The sequence below is a fragment of the Anabrus simplex genome, chromosome 1 (assembly GCF_040414725.1).
Source record: "Anabrus simplex isolate iqAnaSimp1 chromosome 1, ASM4041472v1, whole genome shotgun sequence".
NCBI classification, from domain to species: Eukaryota; Metazoa; Arthropoda; class Insecta; order Orthoptera; family Tettigoniidae; genus Anabrus; species Anabrus simplex.
Window position 1 is genome coordinate 1,638,974,612 of NC_090265.1, and position 21,959 is coordinate 1,638,996,570.

General features: G+C 40.3%; 1 protein-coding gene across 4 annotated transcripts in view; it reads right to left on the minus strand.

The window, feature by feature from the left end:
• LOC136858644 (SURP and G-patch domain-containing protein 1) overlaps nt 1–21,959 on the minus strand; it is a 292,627-nt gene that overhangs the window by 117,645 nt on the left and 153,023 nt on the right. For all 4 annotated transcript variants that reach the window (XM_067138354.2, XM_067138353.2, XM_067138355.2 and 1 more), the window contains 2 exons: nt 18,054–18,203; nt 7,632–7,762 (listed from right to left, as the gene is read on the minus strand). In XM_067138354.2, coding sequence (XP_066994455.2) covers nt 7,632–7,762; nt 18,054–18,203 — 281 coding nt within the window. The remainder of the gene's footprint in view (nt 1–7,631; nt 7,763–18,053; nt 18,204–21,959) is intronic.

The following is a 21,959-nucleotide window of genomic DNA, read 5'->3' on the forward strand; positions in this document are numbered from 1 at the left end:
ACCTTTTAAGTACCGTAAGTTTAAAGTTTTCTTCACACCCATTTTACACTTTTTATTTCTCAGCCCAAGTATCTCACACGACCTCGTTTTTTCCAACACAGGTTGGAACTTCATTTACGGTTTCCACTATCGTCACTTACAGTTCACCATGCAATTCTTATCTTATCTTACACACCTTCTCAATTTTGTCGCTGCCTTCCTGACCATTTAAAATAAGGCAAACACACCTAGCCAACATTGGAAACAATCGAGAATGGGACCGCTAAATTGAGAAAAAAATTGAGAACGCTGCTATTCAAAAATTTTAAATTTCATTGGATTTTTTCCATCACTTGTCACATACAATTCACATGGCACATTGTGTCCTCTCTAACTTGGTTTCTCAAGCTTTTTCGCTCCCCCGCTAGCCATTCGTGTGATGGTGTTTCTACAGACAGACTGTCAGCCTGAATTTTCAACACAGTGATTTTGTCAAGTTTTTGAATTGTTATCAAACTAAAAAATGTTTAGACTCAGAGGTCCGCAATCTCACTATAAGCACTTATTGTTCCTTTCCGTCTGTATCACTTGTTTCTTTTCTTCTTAGGTTTAGCACATTTTTTGGATTCAATTATGTTTTATATTAACCTTTTTTCACTGAATTTGTCTCAGCAAGTTATTAATTGCTCCATCTAGTGATGTAAATATTGTATATTGTATTATTTCTGCCATGTCTCTTTTATTTTTCATTTGTTCATTATGCTTTTAGCACATTTTTAGCTTGTATGACGTAAATTACTTTAACCCCCCCCCTATTTCACTGAAGATGGCTCAAACGAGTCGAAACAAGTTTGAATTTTATTGCTCCATCTAATGATGGAATTATGTTTTGTATTGAATTAGGAGGATACATTTAATTTTTTCTCTTGGTAAAGTGATCACCTGTTACATCAAGCATTGCAGTACATCATTTTTGTTGTTTTTCACTTCCGGTAGTGCGTACAATAACACTCAATGTCCCTTTCTTATCAATTGTTCAACTTTGTGTCATATGGAAACGATTGGCGTCTGCTCTAACCTACGGTTCCTATTAGGGAGAGCAAATATCCCTTAACTGTATATAGTAGAATTCCGCTGTAACGAACACCAGTATAACGAAATTTTCAGAATAACGAATAATTTTTTTGGTCCCTTCCTTTTTCCCTATTTGTTGTATGTTAAAATATTTCATTTTAACGAATTTCGTAGTTTCAGTTTAACGAATTAAAATTGAGCTCTTTTATTTACCTGTCTGACCATATTTTCTCAAATTAAAACCAAAATTCATCCTGTTTTATGACCAACATTTTTCTTGTTACATTATTTCGTTATTCAGACGATATGATCGCCATTTTCCATACATGCACCGTATGCGATCGAGAAGGCAATCGTTTTTGTGTAACCAATACGCTTCGCCCAGTTCTCACATATGGTATGGAACTTATTTGGGAAAGGCTAACGGTGTCCGACCTTCGAACTATTGAAAATGTAAAGGCCAGATTTCTGAAACGAATACTGGGCATCTCCAGGATGTCACCATCACGACTTGCATATGAATCATCCAAAGAAACTTTTTTTATGGGAAGATTTGAAAATAAGAATGCAGCTTTCACATACGCAGCGAGTAGTTCTCCAAGAGATAAAGAGATAACAAGCAGAAATCAGCCTGGATTTTATTCAGCTGATGCTATGATTGACCGCAGCTGGACCGGTCCAAATAATGACGTGAGAAGTGCTTTGAATAGGCGGGCGGTACATGAGTTTCACCATAGTCTATGCCGGCGATCAGACTTTCATGAACCGTCCCTACATTGTGTGATAAACATTGCGATCGCAATCATTTCAGCAAGTGCAACAAGAGAACGAAATCTTCACTAGAATATGCGAAAGATTAATGTATTTTTTTCTTTTAATGCACATTTGTACGCTATTAAATAAATAAATATGGTTCGCCCGTCATCCAATGTAAGACGTCACTCTATTAGCTGAGTACGAGCGCCAAGTTTGCAATCCACCAATGAACGTTACGCTTTGCGCAACCAATAGGCTTGGCCCATCAACCAATGTAAGACGTCACACTATTGGCTGAGTAGGATCGCGATGTTTGTAATCCACCAATGAACGCGACGGATGCATTGCATGTTTCTTCTTCGTATTTAATTCGCAAAGCCTATCCAAAGCACTTCTCATGTCATTATTTGGACCGGTCCAGCTGCGGTCAATCAGATGAATAAAAATCCAGGCTGATTTCTGCTTGTTTTCTCTTTCTCTCTTGGAGAACTACTTCTTCTTGCTGTTAAGGTTATATCATTAAACTTGCAAATTTCGTGTGCATTTCGTTAAATAAATAAGTACCGTAAATATCATCGCAAATGAATAGGCAGAAGCGACAGCAGTTTTCGTTGACTGAAAAACGTAAAATACTTGCAGAAGTAGAGAAAGGCGGAAAGAAAGGAGATGTAGCGAAGTAGTATGGCATTAGCCGTCGACACTTTCTGCGTTTTTAAAACAGAAAAGCAAGATAGAGGAAAACATTGATGCTGATGCCCTAGGTCCACAGCGTAAGAAGATCAGGACAGCCGACTACAAGGAGGTGGAACAAGCCGTCTATACGTGATTTGTGGAAATGCGGAGTAAAAACATTCCAATAAATGGCCCACTGTTATGTGAGCGTGCGCGATCTTTCGCACGTTCGCTTGGGTCACCTGAGTTTATGGGCAGTGCTGGTTGGCTTCATAGGTTCCGGGAGAGATATGGCATATCCCACAAAATTATAAATGGTGAAGCTAACGATGCCCCGAAGGAAGTTGCGTCTTCATGGCGGCTGGAGACTCTAAAGGATGCCTTGAAAGAATATTCGCCGGCAGACATTTATAATGCAGACGAAACTGTTTTATTCTATAAACTAATGCCGAACAAAACCCTTGATTTTAAGGGAAATAAGTGTTTTGGGGGCAAACGTTCAAAAGAACGTATCACGGCTCTTTTATGCACCAATTCCACAGGGACGGACAAACTGAAACCTCTCATAATTGGGAAATTTGGGAAGCCAAGGTGTTTCAAGGGAGTGCAACATCTGCCCTGTGAATACAGGCACAATTCTAAGGCAATGACATCTGTGCTATTCGAAGAGTGGTTGTTGGACTTGGAACGCCGGATGAAGGCCGAAAAGAGGAGAATTCTTCTATTATTGGACAATTGCTCTTCTCATAATTGTGTGCCGCGCCATTTGGAGCATGTAAAAGTTTTATTTTTGCCTCCAAATACAACTTCAATTCTGCAGCCGCTGGATCAGGGTATAATTCATGCAGTAAAGCGGTATTACCGAGCTCGTGTAGTCCGTCGAATGCTGTGCAACGTTGCCACGAATAGAGCCATTAACATCAATATATTGGAAGCAATGCAGATGTTTAATGCTGCATGGAAATCCCTGAATGCAGACATCATCACAAACTGCTTTAGAAAAGCTGGAGTGGTTTTTACAGAAGACGTCGCAGAAAGTGAAGTGTTGGATGATGTGGAAACCGAGGAGAATTGGAAGCGTTTGTGTACAACGTTGGATGTGCCATCTACGGTAAGTCTTACCGACTACATCAATGTAGATAGTGATGTAATAGTCCACAAAGAAATCACAAATGAGGAAATTGTGGAGGACATTATGAATGATAGAGATCCATGCGATGAGGAGGAAGAGGAAGACAACTCCCAAAATGATTGTGATCGACAGAGCTTGACTCTTCAGCAGGCAACGAACATGGCACGTAGCCTTCAAGATTTTCTTGTGTCACGAAGTGATGTGCCAGAATCTGTTTTAACTTCATGTGCAGTGGTTGGTGACTATTTGGAACGAGCTTTTGTGTCTGGATCTGTTCAGAAGAAAATCAGAGACTTTTTCAAAAAATGATGTTCTGGAACAGTGTGTGTAGACTTGCTAGTACAATGTAAAAATTGATTTTCTGAAAACATCTGTCAGTACTGTAACTCTTATTATTATAATGGTATTTTGAAGTTATATAGATCCTGCAGCTGATATAATAGGGCAGATGACCTCGTAGTTCCGCCCCTATAAACAACAATAACTAACGGATATAATACTAGGTGAGTTCTTACGAATTGACTTATTTCAGTATAACAAAATTTCAGTATAACAAATTAATTTCAGAGGTCCCCAAAATTTTGTTATACTGGTATTTTACTGTATTTCTCAATCACAGAGCGATGAAAATCAATTACTTTTTGGTTGAAATCATACGGCATTTTTTGGCATAATGTTGTTCTTCGTTGAAGAGAAAATCCATTTCTCTTCATAAAATTAATCATCCAGCCTCGGTTAACCTTTTAATCCGAGACACTGATTCCATGTGCAGCAGCGTAACGAAATAATATATTTAAGCAGAGCCTAATCTACGTCCGGAAACTTGCCGCTATTTGGTCCGCAAAAAATGCTTTTCGAGACTTGTTGATCGCTTAAAGTGCAATTCTCTGTTACTGCAGTAGTGCATGTTGCATTTGGACACTGAATACTTGCGGCCCGCTGCCCAATTTCAGTATGTTTCAGTGTTAACTGATCACTGTGAGTTTATATGATGCAGTTAATACCTGAATACTTGCTCACTGTGGACTAACAAACAATTTTGAGATCAGAGAAAACGCATGTTTCGTACCCGAAACACTCGTAAAATATTTGTACCAGACTGGAATAGAGCATCATTAGTCACTTCAGCGCAGATTCTCTCACTGAACTAGTACAGTGGTTCGTACCGGCTGATAACAGCACGTAATCCAGTACCTGAGTAGTTGACATCTTTATTTCGAAATGTATCCGGAGCTGCGTGATGGACATTCGAAGAAGTTGTTGCGTCACATACGTGAACACTTCCTTTTCTCAACTTTGGACTCAAATATATTGGGATGCATATATTATGCAACGCATTAATCATGTGAGAAAATACTGTATAACCTCTATGCTGTAACTGATGTAATAAGTGTATTTACTGTGTCAGTGGACAGCTTTGGATATAGGAAGAGAAAATGGCAGCCTCTTAATAGAATGGTTCATTGATGTATAATCTCTATGCTAAACTGGTCTGATAAGTACAGGGTGTTTCAAAAAGAATATACGTATTTCGAATGCATATATTTACGAACCTCCAAGTTCAGATTACATATGTTCAATATGTCCTCCATCAGCGACACAAACAATATCACATCGATACTCAAATTCCTCCCATTCTCGGGCAAGGATGTCCTTCGTCACTGATGTTATGGCAGTACGGATCCGGTTCTTCAACTCTTCCAGGTTCTGTGGGAGTGGTGGTACATAAACGTTGTCTTTAACGAAACCCCACAGGACGAAGTCACAGGGTGTCAAATCCGGTGACCGTGGAGCCCAGCTGAGACATGCTAAGTCGCCAACTCCTTGACGACCAATCCAACGATTCGGTAGAGTTTCGTTCAGTTATTCACGCACCTGGCGTCTACAGTTGAAAAATTAAGTTATCTTCGTGCACCGGGCAAGTTGGCCGTGCGGTTAGAGGTGCGCGGCCAACTGCTTGCATTCAGGAGATAGTGGGTTCGAATCCCACTGTCGGCAGCCCTGAAGATGGGTTTCCATGGTTTCCCATTTTCACACCAGGCAAATGCTGGGGCTGTACCTTAATTAACGCCACGGCTGCTTCCTTCCAACTCCTAGGCCTTTCCTATCCCATCGTCACCATAAGATCTATCTGTGTCGGTGTGTCGTAAAGCCACAAGCAAAACGTCTTCGTGCAGCCTAGGAAACAACCAGTTTTGTAACACAGCGAGATACTGCTGACCGTTAACCGTGTTTCCATCAAAGAAGAACTGGCCGTAAACAGATGATCGGGATATCGCACAAAACACATTGACTTTGGGCGAATCTCGTAGATGTTCAATGACTACATGTGGGTTCTGTAGGCCCCAAATTCGAACATTGTGTTTGTTCACCTGACCACTAACATTGAAAGTCGCTTCATCACTGAACACGATGCGTTGTGCGAAAGTGTTATCATTGTCAATAGCATCAAGAATCTAGTTACAAAATGCCACAGATTTGCGATTGTCATGAGGACGCAGAGCTTGTAACAGCTGTAACTTATAAGGGTTCATTACCAACCGACGTCTCAAAGCACGCCACATTGTTATTGTAGGCCGTTGTAACTCTCGACTGGCACGATGAGTTGATTTTGAAGGACTACGTTAGAAGGCAGGTTCAATTCGTGCAACATTTTCTTCAGGAACACGAGGGCAGCCAGGACTCTTTCCTTTACATACACCTCCTGTATCTACAAACTGTCGATACCATCTGCGAATGATCCACCCATTCGGAGGATCAATTTGGTACCTCAACCTGAAATGTGTTTGCACTGTAATCACGGAATTGCACTTGGAAACTCGAGAACACAAAATGATTTCTGCTGCGGAGTAGCCATTTTAAACATATGATGGTTAACAAGCAAAACATAAGACAACTGACATCTAGCGGCTATTAATATAAATTGGACCATGTATTCGTTTCTCCAATAGCTGAGCCGAGGCGCAACGATCAATAGTTTGGACAAGATAATACTTTGTAATACGTATATTCTGTTTGAAACACCCTGTATATTTACTGTGAAAGCTGAGTGCTTTGGATCTAGGAAAGGAAAATGGCTGCCTCCTAAATATCCTCATCTATAATATTGTAAGTAGAGGTTTCCTTAATTTTTGTAGTTTAATACGTCGGACAACACCTCTTCGTTTGTAGAGGATCTTGATACCAGCTAATATCTGTGGCTTTTGGGTTTAAACTGGTGCAATCCTTGCTTCGAACTTAAAAACACACACCCAGCATTCAATCCATCTTACTGTGATTTCAAATGTCATAGATAAATAATTGTAACTCCAGAATAATGTGTCCCTCAAATTAATTTCAAGGAAATCAGTAGTGCAGCGTACTTTGCAAAGTATTCATTACAATCTTCAATGCTTATCAGTGACAGTGGTGGCGGGGTGATAATTATTTTAAAGGAAGGCATGAAAATGAGACTCTCTAGGTCTTAAATGCTCTACTACCGTCGGGGTCAGAAAAGAACAAGGGTTGACGAAATAACAACAATGCTACTGGCTTTACGTCCCACTAACTACTTTTAAGGTTTTCGGGGACGTAGAGGTGCCGGAATTTTGTCCCGCAAGTTCTTTTACGTGCCAATAAATCTACCGACACGAGGCCGACATATTTGAGCACCTTCAAATATCACCGGACTGAGCCACTCAGCCCGGCAAAGGGTTGACCAAGAGAGGCTGGATAGGACAGGAGAATGTGAGGAGCCTGACACAAGTGGAAGCAATGCTACGACTCAGCTAAGGGCCCCATGGTCGCCAACCCACGCTCCCAAATGAAGAGTCTGTGGAGCCAATTTTATTCGCCTCTTACGTCAGGCAGGGGATCCCGTGGGTGTTATTTTACGCCCCACACCCACAAGGGGCCTTATCAGCGACATACTTTGACCAAACAGATACAGAAAATTTTGTTTCTCTGGTATATATGAAAACAAGCTTGTCCCCAGTACTGAAAAATTATTTTGGCAAGCACGTATAGGTATTAGACATACCTTATAATGATCTTCAGCTTTCTTCCAGTCTTCTTCTGATAAATTCTTTGACCCAAAAGCCTGAAAGGCATACTGCATGAAAGCTGGGTCTGTTCGTCCAACTCGAGACAGTAGCGGCTGGCCACCTGGAACTAGGAGTACAACACATATTCATAAAAATGTACCTAATAAAAGAATATATCAACAATAATATTATTTGTTAGTATCCCTTTAATCACTTGTTTGTGCCCCCAAACCTTGTGCACCTTGGGGGCATCTGCCCAGTTATAAAAACTACACTGTTGAAGATAATATTAAAAGTGATGTTACAGTTCTGAAATTATATACAATGTAAAGGAAATACCAAGGCAGGTTTAACATAGGGCATGACATTTAACACTATCTGACTTAATATAAAAAGTTTGCAATTTTTATTGGGTCAGTGTATTTGAAATCTCCAACCTATGATATTTCTAATTCATCTAAATTGTATGTTAATTACTCCTTATCTTTAAAATTAGTTGATGAAAAGAAATATATGTTAGCTAATAAAACATTAAAACCTAGAAGGTTGTGTGGTGTTGATGGAATATACCTATATCTATTGAAGGCATGTTCAAATGTGTTGGGTTTCCCCTTGTTGTTGTTTGAGTCATCAGTCCATAGACTGGTTTGATGCAGCTCTTCATGCCAACCTATCCTGTGCTAACCTTTTCATTTCTACGTAACTATTGCATCCTACATCTGCTCTAATCTGCTTGTCATATTCATACCTTGGTCTACCCCTACCGTTCTTACCACCTACACTTCCTTCAAAAACCAACTGAACAAGTCCTGGGTGTCTTAAGATGTGTCCTATCATTCTATCTCTTCTTCTCATCAAATTTAGCCAAATCGATCTCCTCCCACCAATTCGATTCAGTATCTCTTCATTCGTGATTCGATCTATCCATCTCACCTTCAGCATTCTTCTGTAACACCACATTTCAAAAGCTTCTATTCTCTTTCTTTCTGAGCTAGTTATCGTCCATGTTTCACTTCCATACAATGCCACGCTCCACACAAAAGCCTTCAAAAACATCTTTCTAATTCCGATATCAATGTTTGAAGTGAGCAAATTTCTTTTCTTAAGAAAGCTCTTCCTTGCTTGTGCTAGTCTGCATTTTATGTCCTCCTTACTTCTGCCATCGTTAGTTATTTTACCACCCAAGTAACAATATTCATCTACTTCCTTTAAGACTTCATTTCCTAATCTAACATTTCCTACATTACCTGCCTTTGTTCGACTGCACTCCATTACTTTTGTTTTGGACTTATTAATTTTCATCTTGTACTCCTTACCCAAGACTTCATCCATAAAGTTCAGCAACTTCGAGATCTTCTGCAGTCTCAGATAAAATAACAATATCATCGGCAAATCTCAAGGTTTTGATTTCCTCTCCTTGGACTGTGATTCCCTTTCCAAATTTCTCTTTGATTTCCTTTATGGCCTGTTCTATGTAAACATTGAAAAGGAGAGGGGACAACCTGCAGCCTTGCCTCACTCCTTTCCGGATTGCTGCTTCTTTTTCAAAGCCCTCGATTCTTATCACCGCAGACTGATTTTTATACAGATTGTAGATAATTCTTCGTTCTCAGTATCTGAACCCTATCATCTTCAGCATCATAAATAGCTTGGTCCAATCAACATTATCGAATGCCTTTTCTAGATCTACGAATGCCATGTACGTGGGCTTGTCCTTCTTGATTCGATCCTCTAAGATCAGACGTAAAGTCAGGATTGCTTCACGTGCTCCTACATTTCTTCTGAAGCCAAATTGATCATCTCCCAACTCAGCTTCAACTTGTTTTTCCATTCTTCTGTAAATAATAAGTGTTAAAATTCTGCAGGCATGAGATACGAAACTAATGGTGCGGTAGTTTTCACACCTGTCAGCACCGGCTTTCTTGGGAATAGGTATAACAACAAAATCGGATGGGACTTCTCCTGTCTCATACATCTTGCACATTAAATGAAATAACCTTGCCATGCTGGTTTCTCCTAAGGCAGTCAGTAATCCAGAGGGAATGTCATCAATTCCAGGGGACATGTTCCTATTTAGGTCACTCACAGCTCTATCGAACTCTGACCTCAAAATTGGGTCTCCCATTTTATCAGCATCAACAGCCTCTTCATGTTCCAGAACCAAATTATCTACATCTTTACCTTGATACAACTGTTGGATATGCTCCTGCCATCTTTCTGCTTTGTCTTCTTTCCCTAGAAGTGGCTTTCCATCTGAGCTCTTAATATTCATACACCTAGATTTCCTTTCTCCAAAGGTTTCCTTGATTTTCCTATATGCAGCATCTACCTTTCCCAGGACCATACAGCCTTCGACATCCTTGCACTTCTCCTTCAGCAAGTCTTCCTTAGCTACCTTGCACTTTCTATCCACTTGATTCTTTAATCGCCTGTATTCTTTTCTGCCCTCTTCATTTCTAGCATTCTTGTATTTTCATCGTTCATCAATCAGGTCTAGTATCTCCTGAGTTATCCACTGATTCTTCGTTGATCTTTTCTTCCTTCCTAACATTTCTTCAGCAGCCCTACTGACTTCATTTTTCATGACTCTCCACTCTTCCTCTATGGTGTTTCTTTCAGCCTTTTCATTTATTCCTTGTGCAACATGTTCCTTGATACAATCCCTCACACTCTTTTCTTTCAACTTGTCTAGATCCCATCTTTTTGCATTCTTTCCTTTCTTCAATTTCTTCAACTTCAGATGGCATTTCATCAAGTTGTGGTCAGAGTCCACGTCTGCTCCTGGGAAAGTTTTTCAATCCAACACCTGGTTTCTGAATCTCTGCCTAATCTTAATGAAGTCTATTTGATACCTTCCAGTGTCTCCAGGTCTCGTCCATGTATACAGCCATCGTTTGTGGTGTTTGAACCAAGTATTGGCAAGGACTAAATTATGATCAGTGCAGAATTCAACCAGCCGACTTCCTATTTCGTTCCTTTGTCCCAATCCAAATTCTCCTACTGTACTACCTTCTCTTCCTTGGCCTACCACTGCATTCCAGTCTCCCATCACAATTAGATTCTCGTCACCTTTTACATATTGTATTAAATCTTCTATCTCTTCATATATTATTTCGATTTCTTCATCATCCGCTGAACTAGTAGGCATATAGACCTGCACTATTGTGGTGGGCATTGGTTTGGTGTCTATCTTGACGACAATAATTCTTTCACTATGCTGGTCGTAGTAGCTTACCCGCTGCCCTATTTTCTTATTCATTATTAAACCAACTCCTGCATTTCCTCTGTTTGATTTTGTGTTGATAATTCGGTAGTCGCCTGACCAAAATTCTTGTTCTTCCTGCCAACGTACTTCACTTATACCAACTACATCTAACTTTAGTCTATCCATCTCCCTTTTCAGATTCTCTAACCTACCACAACGATTCAAACTTCTAACATTCCACGCTCCGACTCGCAGAATGTCAGTATCCATCTTCCTGATGATCGCCCCCTCTCGTGTAGTCCCCACCCGGAGATCCGAATGGGCGACTAGTTTACCTCCGGAATATTTTACCTGGGAGGAAGCCATCATCAGAACATCATTCATACAGAGAGAGCTGCATGTCCTCGGGAGGTAGTTACGGCTGTAGTTTCCCGTTGCTTTCAGCCGTGTAGCAGTATCAACACAGCTAAGCCATGTTGAGTATAATTACAAGGCCATGTCAGTCAAGGTTTCCCCTTAAGAGCCTTATATAAAATTGTGATAAAAGAATTAAACCTTTCCTAAAGTATGAAAGAGAGCAAAGTACCTTCAATTTTTAAAAACGAGGACAGTAAAAATACTGAAAACTATTGCCCCCGTATGTATCTTACGTGCACTAGCTAAAGTATTTGAACAAATAATGTACACTCTTATACCATACAGTAGAAGTCCGTTATAATGATAATTCAAAATGGTGAAAAATGTACTTGCTACAATGGATTGTCGTTATATCAGATTTTTCGAAGTTGGGAAACCCCCCCAACACGCAAAATGGTATGAAACATTAATAAGTTTGTTCAAAACTTGCATTTTTTCAGAAGATATCCACATTACGCCTTACTCAAAATTTATTTTTTGAATTCCGATACTATGTGAACGCGTATGTTCAATTTTATTCTGAAAAATTGTAGAATCACTCCAGAGGCTTCAGTTTTCTTATTCAAACAGCATCACCTAACCTAACTTAACCGTGTAAATTTACATGGGAACACAAAAACCCCACCTAACTTGAAATCAGTGATGCACTCCGTCATATCTTGAGGTGTATCACATACTTATTTAATTTCAGTATATAGCCAAGTATTTACGCATATATTCTGAAAACATGTTCTCTTTTGTTTCAAATTTTCTTTACACAACAGCAGTCAACGGTGCTGGAGAAGAATGCTTCGCATTCCTTGGACAGCATTTCGAACCAACTAATCCATCCTCAAGGAGCTGAACATCAGTACCAGGTTATCGGCAAAATGTCAACAGAGGATTCTCCAATTCTTTGGTCATATTATGCATCGTAGAGAAGGAAGCCTTGAAAAGCACATAATCTTGGGAAAACATGCCTGGAAAGAGGGAGCCTGGGCGAGCACCTATACGCTGGACAGATGGCATAAAACATGCAACAAAGACATCGTTTATACAATATATGCCTATAACAGAAGACCATGGAGGATGGAAACGGGTAGAAAGAAATATCTTCATAGATCACGATCCTCAGGATTGAGGGACCTAAATAGACAGACATTAAGTAGTACACTTTCTTGCTTAAAACGTTCTTTTCCATTGTCCTCTGCAGAAAAGTCTCAGCAAGGTTTTGCTGTATGTAGTAGGATTGGAACTGGGACTAGAGAAATACGTGTTAACACGTTCGTGGCCGCTCGGATATCGGCAACCATTACCGTGGTACCGTAATACTTTTTTTGCTTAAAGGGCTTCATTTCTGTGTCCTTATGCATTTTAGATTATTATTTTAATTCTTTCAATATTATTTATGTGCATACGAGCCACGCGCACACGCTGCGTCAGCGGCACTACCGATGAGTTTTTCGCCTTCGGTGCCGTTTGACGCAGCGTGTGCGTCATGACTGGTAATGAAGTGAAACGAGGAAAATAATGTTTTGCTCGAATGTAGAACTTCTTTACAACAGAAAAATAAGTTTTTTAAACATTTCACACAAAAATACTGTGCAGTAGAATCTTATTATTGCTGTGTGAGAATGTATACTTACATTAGGCCTACTACATAAGCTGTACAATGTAACTAGCCAGTACAGTGGGCTACCTTCCAGTGACATTTCCTCGCAAAAATAACTCTTCTGCAAATGCGTTACATTCAGTTACAATGTTATTCAGCAAATTGTCATCTGCAAGCAAGCGAAAATAATCAATGGGTTTCGCGTCACTTGGCTGTGGAATCTTCATTCCCGATCGACCAATAAAGTTTATTTGTTTCATTGAGGACGAATCGGAACTCCAAGAAATGACCCCTGAAATATTGCCCATGTTATTTGGGGGGAGATTTGGAGATGAGATATTACTTACGTCTTCCTCATCTTCTGTAATGTGAGAATTGGGAGTAGACACTCGACACACACATTCGTGATTATGATTCTCACTCAGGAGGCTACAGTCACTTTTCACACTGTCATCACTGTCGTCACTATCAATGCTGTCACTGTCACTGGCGTTCAGGAGAGCTTCCAGACTATCATCATTAATTGCAAATCGCCTGCTTATCCCGCTAAGACGGGGTTTCTTCCGGAGAGGAGGTTCTCAAACTTCACTGTTCTCTCTTGAAATCGCAGAAATGTATGCCGACTTGTAATGGCTACAGAGATTGTAACTAACAATTGATCTGATGCCCGGATGGCGCATATGTTTAATAACACCATAACAATGAACAGATAAGAGGTCTGTTAGTTTACATACGTATTGGCGGAAATACGAGCTTTAATATTTGGCGCGGAGTGTGCCGTACGTGTGTCGTCATCGGCACTGAGTGAAAGTGGAGTCATGACGCATATGTGTCGTCAACGGCCGCGAACGTGTTAAAAGGGAAAATACAGAACCAAGAAAGTGCTAACGAGATTCTACTGTAATTCACAGCCTAATAATACATACATAATAATTATACACTGTTATGCCTTTCAGCATTCAGTCTGCAAGCCTCTGTGAATTTACTAAACGTCGCCACAATCCTCCATTTGCAACTAGTGTTGTGGCCTCATTTAGTTCTATACCTCTTATCTTTAAATCGTTAGAAACTGAGTCTAACCATCGTCGTCTTGCTCTCCCTCTACTTCTCTTACCCTCCATAACAGAGTTCTCCTAGGTAACCTATCCTCCTCCATTCGCCTCTCACGACCCCACCACCGAAGCCGGTTTATGCGTACAGCTTCATCCATCAAGTTCATTCCTAAATTAGCCTTTATCTCCTCATTCAGAGTACCCTCCTGCCATTGTTCCCACCTGTTTGTACCAGCAATCATTCTCGCTGCTTTTATGTCTGTTACTTCTAACTTATGAATAAGATATCCGTAGTCCACCCAGCTTTCGCTCCCGTAAAGCAAAGTTGGTCTGAAAACAGACCGATGTAAAGATAGTTTCGTCTGGGAGCTCACTTCCTTCTTACAGAATACTGCTGATCGCAAATGCGAGCTCACTGCATTAGCTTTACTACACCTTGATTCAATCTCACTCACTATATTACCATCCTGGGAGAACACACAACCTAAATACTTGAAATTATCGACCTGTTCTAGCTTTGTATCACCAATTTGACATTCAATTCTATTGAATTTCTTACCCACTGACATCAATTTAGTCTTCGAGAGGCTAATTTTCATACCATACTCATTGCACCTATTTTCAAGTTCCAAGATATTAGACTGCAGGCTTTCGGCACAATCTGCCATTAAGACCAAGTCGTCAGCATAGGCCAGACTGCTTACTACATTTTCACCTAACTGAATCCCTCCCTGCCATTTTATACCTTTCAGCAGATGATCCATGTAAACTATGAACAGCAAAGGTGAAAGATTACAGCCTTGTCTAACTCCTGTAAGTAACCTGAACCAAGAACTCATTCTACCATCAATTCTCACTGAAGCCCAATTGTCAACATAAATGCCTTTGATTGCTTTTAATAATCTACCTTTAATTCCATAGTCCCCCAGTATAGTGAACATCTTTTCCCTTGGTACCCTGTCATATGCTTTCTCTAGATCTACGAAACATAAACACAACTGCCTATTCCTCTCGTAGCATTTTTCAATTACCTGGCGCATACTGAAGACCTGATCCTGACAGCCTCTCTGTGGTCTGAAACCACACTGGTTTTCATCCAACTTCCTCTCAACCACTGATCGCACCCTCCCTTCCAGGATGCCAGTGATAACTTTGCCTGGTATACTAATCAATGAGATACCTCGATAGTTGTTGCAATCCTTCCTGTTCCCTTGCTAATAGATAGGTGCAATTACTGCTTTTGTCCAATCTGAAGGTACCTTACCAACACTACATGCTAATTTTACTACTCTATGAAGCCATTTCATCCCTGCCTTCCCACTATACTTCACCATTTCAGGTCTAATTTCATCTATTCCTGCTGTCTTATGACAATGGAGTTTATTTACCATCATTTCCACTTCCTCAAGCATAATTTCACCAACATTTTCCTCCTCCCCATGACCTTGGCCGTTCGCAACACCACCAGGATGATTTCCTTTTACATCGAGAAGATGTTCAAAATATTCCCTCCACCTCTCCAGTGATTCCCTGGGATCTATTATGAGTTCACCTGAATTACTCAAAACACTGTGCATTTCCTTTTTCCCTCCCTTCCTAAGATTCTTTATTACTGTCCAGAAAGGTTTCCCTGCTGCCTGACTTAGCCTTTCCAGGTTGTTACCAAAATCTTCCCATGACTTCTTTTTTGGATTCAACAACTATTTGTTTCGCTCTGTTTCTTTCATCTACGTACAAATCCCTGTCTGCCTCGGCCCTTGTTTGGAGCCATTTCTGATTAGCCTTCTTTTTACGTTTACAAGCTGCTCTCACTTCATTATTCCACCAAGATGTTCGCCTTTTCCCATCTTTACACACAGTTGTTCCTAGGCGTTCCCTTGCTGTTTCTACTACAGCATCCCTGTATGCCACCCATTCTCTTTCTATATCCTGAACCTGCTTATTGTCTACTGTTCGAAACTTCTCACTAATCATATCCATTTACTTCTGTCTAATTTCCTTGTCCTGGAGATTTTCTACCCTTATTCATTTGCAGACTGATTTCACTTTCTTCAGGTCCAATTTCATCTATTCCTGCTGCTTTATGAGATACTTAGTTCACTACAGATCAGATAGTGGTCTGTATCATCGAAAAATCCATGGAGAACTCGTACATTCCTAACAGATTTCCTGAATTCGAAGTCTGTTAAGATATAGTCTATTATGGATCTGGTACCTCTAGCCTCCCATGTGTAGCGGTGAAAAGCCTTATGCTTGCAGATTGTATTCGTAACAGCTAAACCCATACTAGCACAAAAGTCCAGCAAACACTTCCCATTCCCATTAGCTTCCATATCTTCCCCACATTTACCAATCATCCTTTCATATACTTCAGTTCTATTTCCAACTCTTGCATTGAAATCGCCCTTTAGCACTATTCTATCCTTGCTGTTGACCCTGACCACGATGTCACTCAATGCTTCATAAAACTTGTCAACTTCATCCTCATCTGCACCCTTACATGGTGAATACATGGACACAATTCTAGTCCTAATTCCTCCAACTGACAAATCTACCCACATCATTTGCTCATTTACGTGCCTAACAGAAACTATGTTGCGTGCAATGGTATTCCTGATAAAGAGCCCTACCCCAGACTCTGCCCTTCCCTTTCTAACACCCGTCAAGTACACTTTATAATCTCCTATATCTTCCTCGTTATCTCCCCTTACCCAAATATCACTTACTCCTAGCACATCCACATGCATCCTCTTTGCTGACTCAGCCAGTTCTACTTTCTTTCTTCCATAAGCCCCATTAATACTGATAGCTAGCTCCCCATCGAATTCCATTTCGTTCGCCAAGTTGTTTCCAAGGAGTCCCTCGCCTGTCAAATGGGAGTGGGACTCCGTTACTTCCATAGGTTCAAGGCTTGCTTAAAATGTTCTGAGCTCGGTAAATTCATGAAGCAGGATGCTACCCTACTTGCACATAGTCCAAGTGAGGATCTCTCCTCTAACGGGTTATGGACCACCGGTGAATTGTATAGTCCTAGCCGCCTGAGCACAAGGAGGGCCACGACTCAGAATATGTCCGTGATGCCCACTCCCATTCCATAGCAACTGGTATACCGACTCTCAGGACCACTCAGCCGTTGGCCATGGTTCACAAACTAGGACGTGACTACAGTAACCCACAAACACGAACCATCTAATTTCTTTATAAATTTGTTCATCAACTAATTGCTTTTCCTGGTGGTCCACTGAATGACTGTCATTATTTCGTATGTTCAGCAATTTCTGAAAACACTCCATCTATTTCTTATTTCTTCTGGCTTTGTTAATATTATGCCATCTTCATCCTTCACAAATCTAGTGTTTACTTGATCTCTCCTTTTGTTTCTTAAGATACATACATACATACATACATACATTATCATTATAGACTGTTATGCCTTTCAGCGTTCAGTCTGCAAGCCTCTGTGAATTTACACAATCCTCCATTTGCAACTAGTGCTGAGGCCTCATTTAGTTCTATATCTCTTATCTTTAAATCGTTAGAAACTGAGTCTAACCATCATTGTCTTGGTCTACCTCTACAGTACTTCTCTTACCCTCCATAACAGAGTTCTCCTAGGTAACCTATCCTCTTCCATTCGCCTCTCACGACCCCACCACCGAAGCCGGTTTATGCGTACAGCTTCATCCATCAAGTTCATTCCTAAATTAGCCTTTATCTCCTCATTCATAGTACCCTCCTGCCATTGTTCTCACCTGTTTGTACCAGCAATCATTCTCGCTGCTTTTATGTCTGTTACTTCTAACTTATGAATAAGATATCCGTAGTCCACCCAGCTTTCGCTCTCGTAAAGCAAAGTTGGTCTGAAAACAGACCGATGTAAAGATAGTTTTGTTCGGGAGCTGACTTCCTTCTTACAGAATACTGTTGATCGTAACTGCGAGCTCACTGCATTAGCTTTACTACACCTTGATTCAATTTCACTTACTGTATTGCCATCCTGGGAGAACACACAACCCTAAATACTTGAAATTATCAACATGAACCATGAAACATGAATATCATTGACTTTAATAAAGAAGTTCAGAGGTGAATTACAAATGACGAATTAAGAAATGCCAAACATAAATTACTTCCAGAGTATTACAACACTAACCTGGTGCCACAGGAACTTGTTCTACAGCTGGAATACTAACAGCCACAGCAGTGGCTGTAACATCAACCTTATCACTTTCTGGGGCCCATCGGCTCCGTCTTTTACGCCTCCTGGTCATTCCTTCATCACTTTCATCACCAGATCGTTTACCTAAAAATTTTCAGAACAGAAAACAATTTTTAAAAGCACAAGTCAATATTTGAACTAGAGTTAACATTAGCACCTTTTAAAAAATAATTTCATACACCATGATAATTTCTTTCATTAATTATGGTCATCTCTCATTTCCAGAGTGAACAGATCCAAGCCTATCTTCTGTACTTCAGCAGCCATATTTTACTTAAGCTTTTTTAATGTTACTTCAACAATCTGTACATTTTGACAGTTACCAATAAGGATGGGTACATTTTCATTCTCCCTTAGTATGAGCTCTCCAGCAAGTAATAGAATGTTGTCACTATAATTGCCATTTTCTGACAAAAGGGAAGGTTATCTTAGTGTACTACAGCTACATCAATGCATAAAGATGTATAATTTTTCAGGATATTATGACTGAATACATTATTGTAGAATTCCTCTTATCTGGCAACAATGGGACTGGACCAGACCTAGATCTTCCCGGTTATCTGAGATTTTCTATGGACTAGCTCAAAAATGCATTATCATAAATGCAGCATACCATGTAAAAGGTCTCAACAAATAAACGCGTGTTTTGAACTTCCTTGGTTATACATACACTACTGGTCAGAAGTTTTTGATCACCTATGCACAAAACTAGATACTTTATTTCAATGTATAAACACATTGTAAAAACTAAATAGACCAACAAAATACATATTCTCTCTCTCTATCATTAATTACAATACAATATGGTTTATATATTAGCCTCTTCAAAGTATCCACCCTTTGCCCTACGAACAGCTGCACAAACTCTTGGCATTCTGGAAATAAGATTTTGTAGTGTTTATGTAGATATTGCAGTCCAACAGCTCTGTAAATTATTCCATAGCTCTTCAACATTAGTTGACCTCAGTTTACGGACCTCCCTGTCAAGTTCATCCCATAACAGTTCAATGGGATTTAAGTCTCGTGACTGACTTGGCCAAATCATATTTTTCAGTTCACCACATTTCTCTTTTCTATTGACATACCCTCTACACAATTTAGAAGAATGTTTGGGGCCATTGTCCTGCTGCAGAACAAACTCACAACCAATAAGCCTCTTGCCAGACGGAACTGCATTTTTGATCAGTCTCCTGTGATATCCTTCCTTCTTTAATGTTCCATCAATTCGCACTAGATCACCAACTTTATCACCCGCAAAACATCCCCACACCATAACCGACCCTCCACCATGCTTCACTGTAGGTGTCACACACTGACTCTTCATACGTTCTCCACGAAGTCGACGAACAAACATTCGACGATGGCTCCCAAATACTTCAAACTTCGATTCATCTGTGAATAACACCTTGGACCATTGCTGCACGCTCCAGTTTTTATATTGTTGTGCCCATTGCATTCTTTTCACCTTATGTTGTGTCCGTAATAAAGGATTTTTGGCCGCTAAGCACCCGTATAAACCTCGTTCACGAAGACGGTGTTGCACTGTTGAGACAGAGATTGGAGCAGCTCGCATATTATTGACTTCCTCGCAAATTTCAGGTGCCGTACGAGTCCTCTGACATTTACTCTGTACACATATGAACTGATCTTCCCTGTATGATGTTACACGGGGTCTTCCAGATCGCAAGACACTTGCACTGGCACTGGTTTGCTTGAACCGCTGCAATGTATACACCACTGTAGATTGGGCTACGCCAACTTTTGTTGCTATTGTCCTACTAGTATACCCTTCGTGATGCAGAGCTACAATTACAACACGTTTTTCAGTTCCAATCTCCTGCTTCCATCCCATTTGGAGGTAATATGGTATGCACCTGATCAGATACACAAACACACTGCTAATTGCACACAGTGTACTGAAAACTAATGTGAACTGCTTGCTATACAGACAGCTGAAGGAATGAGGCCTATTCGAGTGGACACATCTTGGGTAAAGACACGTCAGTGTTGTTGTGGTTACTCATCAGCGACCCTCCATGCGGAGAACCGGTCAAATACACAACAGAGTCGTTCCGTCTTTACATGTTTATGCTTGTTTTATTATCAGAACAGGCCTATGATAGATTATTTAAAACTACATCTCTGTTTTAACTACAGATCCATAGCTGTGATAGGTGATCGAAAATTTTTGACTGGTAGTATACTTAGTTGGTAACTGATCACTAGAGCCCTGCGCGGATATACAAAATAATATCCGCATCCGCACTTCATCCGCATCTGCAAAATGATTATCAGTGGATAATTGAAATATTTAACTACAGTATATTACACCCACGGTATTGAAATGGAAAGATCTGTTAACATAATACAACAGGCCTGACACTTGGCACCAGAACCCCAACTGTCACAGGTTAATGAGGGATTTTCTCTTGTGACAATTTCCGGCATATTGATCCTTGTTCCTTCCTTCCATTAACTGCGGCCAGGAGCCAGTTAGGCTTAGGTCAGATTTATGGCTTTATGATTTCAAGGCTCTTATCACTATTCTGCCATACCAATGTCAAGGGTCGCCTAATCACAAGCAAAAACAAGAGTATACCTGAGTGAAAATCAATAAACTTCATTATTTAGAAATTGTCAGCAAAATTATCCGCACTGCCATACGGTTTGTATCCGCCAAGACACTAACTTTGCAGATATCCGAGGATAAATCCACCGATATCCGCATCCGTGCAGGGCTCTACTGATCACATTAAATGCAAAGGAGTCATCAATAACATAAATCAGAACTCTAAGCATTACAATATACTGTACACCGATCAGCAACCGAGTCCTATATATATATATCAAGATGACAGTTTGTGAAGATGTCCTTGTTCTTTTGTGTTGACAAGATTCAGTCCTTTATAGCAAATTCCCTCAGAAAGAAAAATTACAGGGTCGCCGAAGAGGTATCTGGACTTGCCAATAACGGTAGCTCTAGGAGAATTGACATCATAGCCTACAAGGAAACAGAAGGTGTGGGATATATAACAGACCCCACAGTTCATTTTGAAAGCTCCAGAGACCAGCCAGAAGACGTTGATAGAGAAAAGAAGCTGATCTATAAACCAACCATAATTTATTATAAAGATAAATTTGGTTTTAAGAGCATTAAAGTGATGGGATTAATGATAGGAGCTCAAGCGACTATTCCTCGATTCATTGTGAATTTTTGGAAGCAGTTTAATTTAGAGGTTATCACACTACAAACTATGCCTCTGATAGCTTTACGAGGTTCAATTTCATTACTGAGAAATCATTGCTGTGTGTTATAACTGAACATTATGAGAATAATGTAATCAACAAAATTATTGTAAATCAAAATTAAAATTTCATTTGTTCATTATGCTTTGTCCATTGCAGCACACTGACCTGTCATCGTGTTTGACCTAGTGTGAGCTCCTCTTGTTTTCTACACACACACACACACACACACACACACACACACACACACACACACACACACACACACACACACACACACACACACACACACACACACACACACACACACACACACACACACACACACACACACACACACACACACACACACACACACACACACACACACACACACACACACACACACACACACACACACACACACACACACACACACACACACACACACACACACACACACACACACACACACACACACACACACACACACACACACACACACACACACACACACACTCTCTCTCTCTCTCTCTCTCTCTCTCTCTCTCTCTCTCTCTCTCTCTCTCTCTCTCTCTCTCTCTCTCTCTCACTCACTCACTCACTCACTCTCTA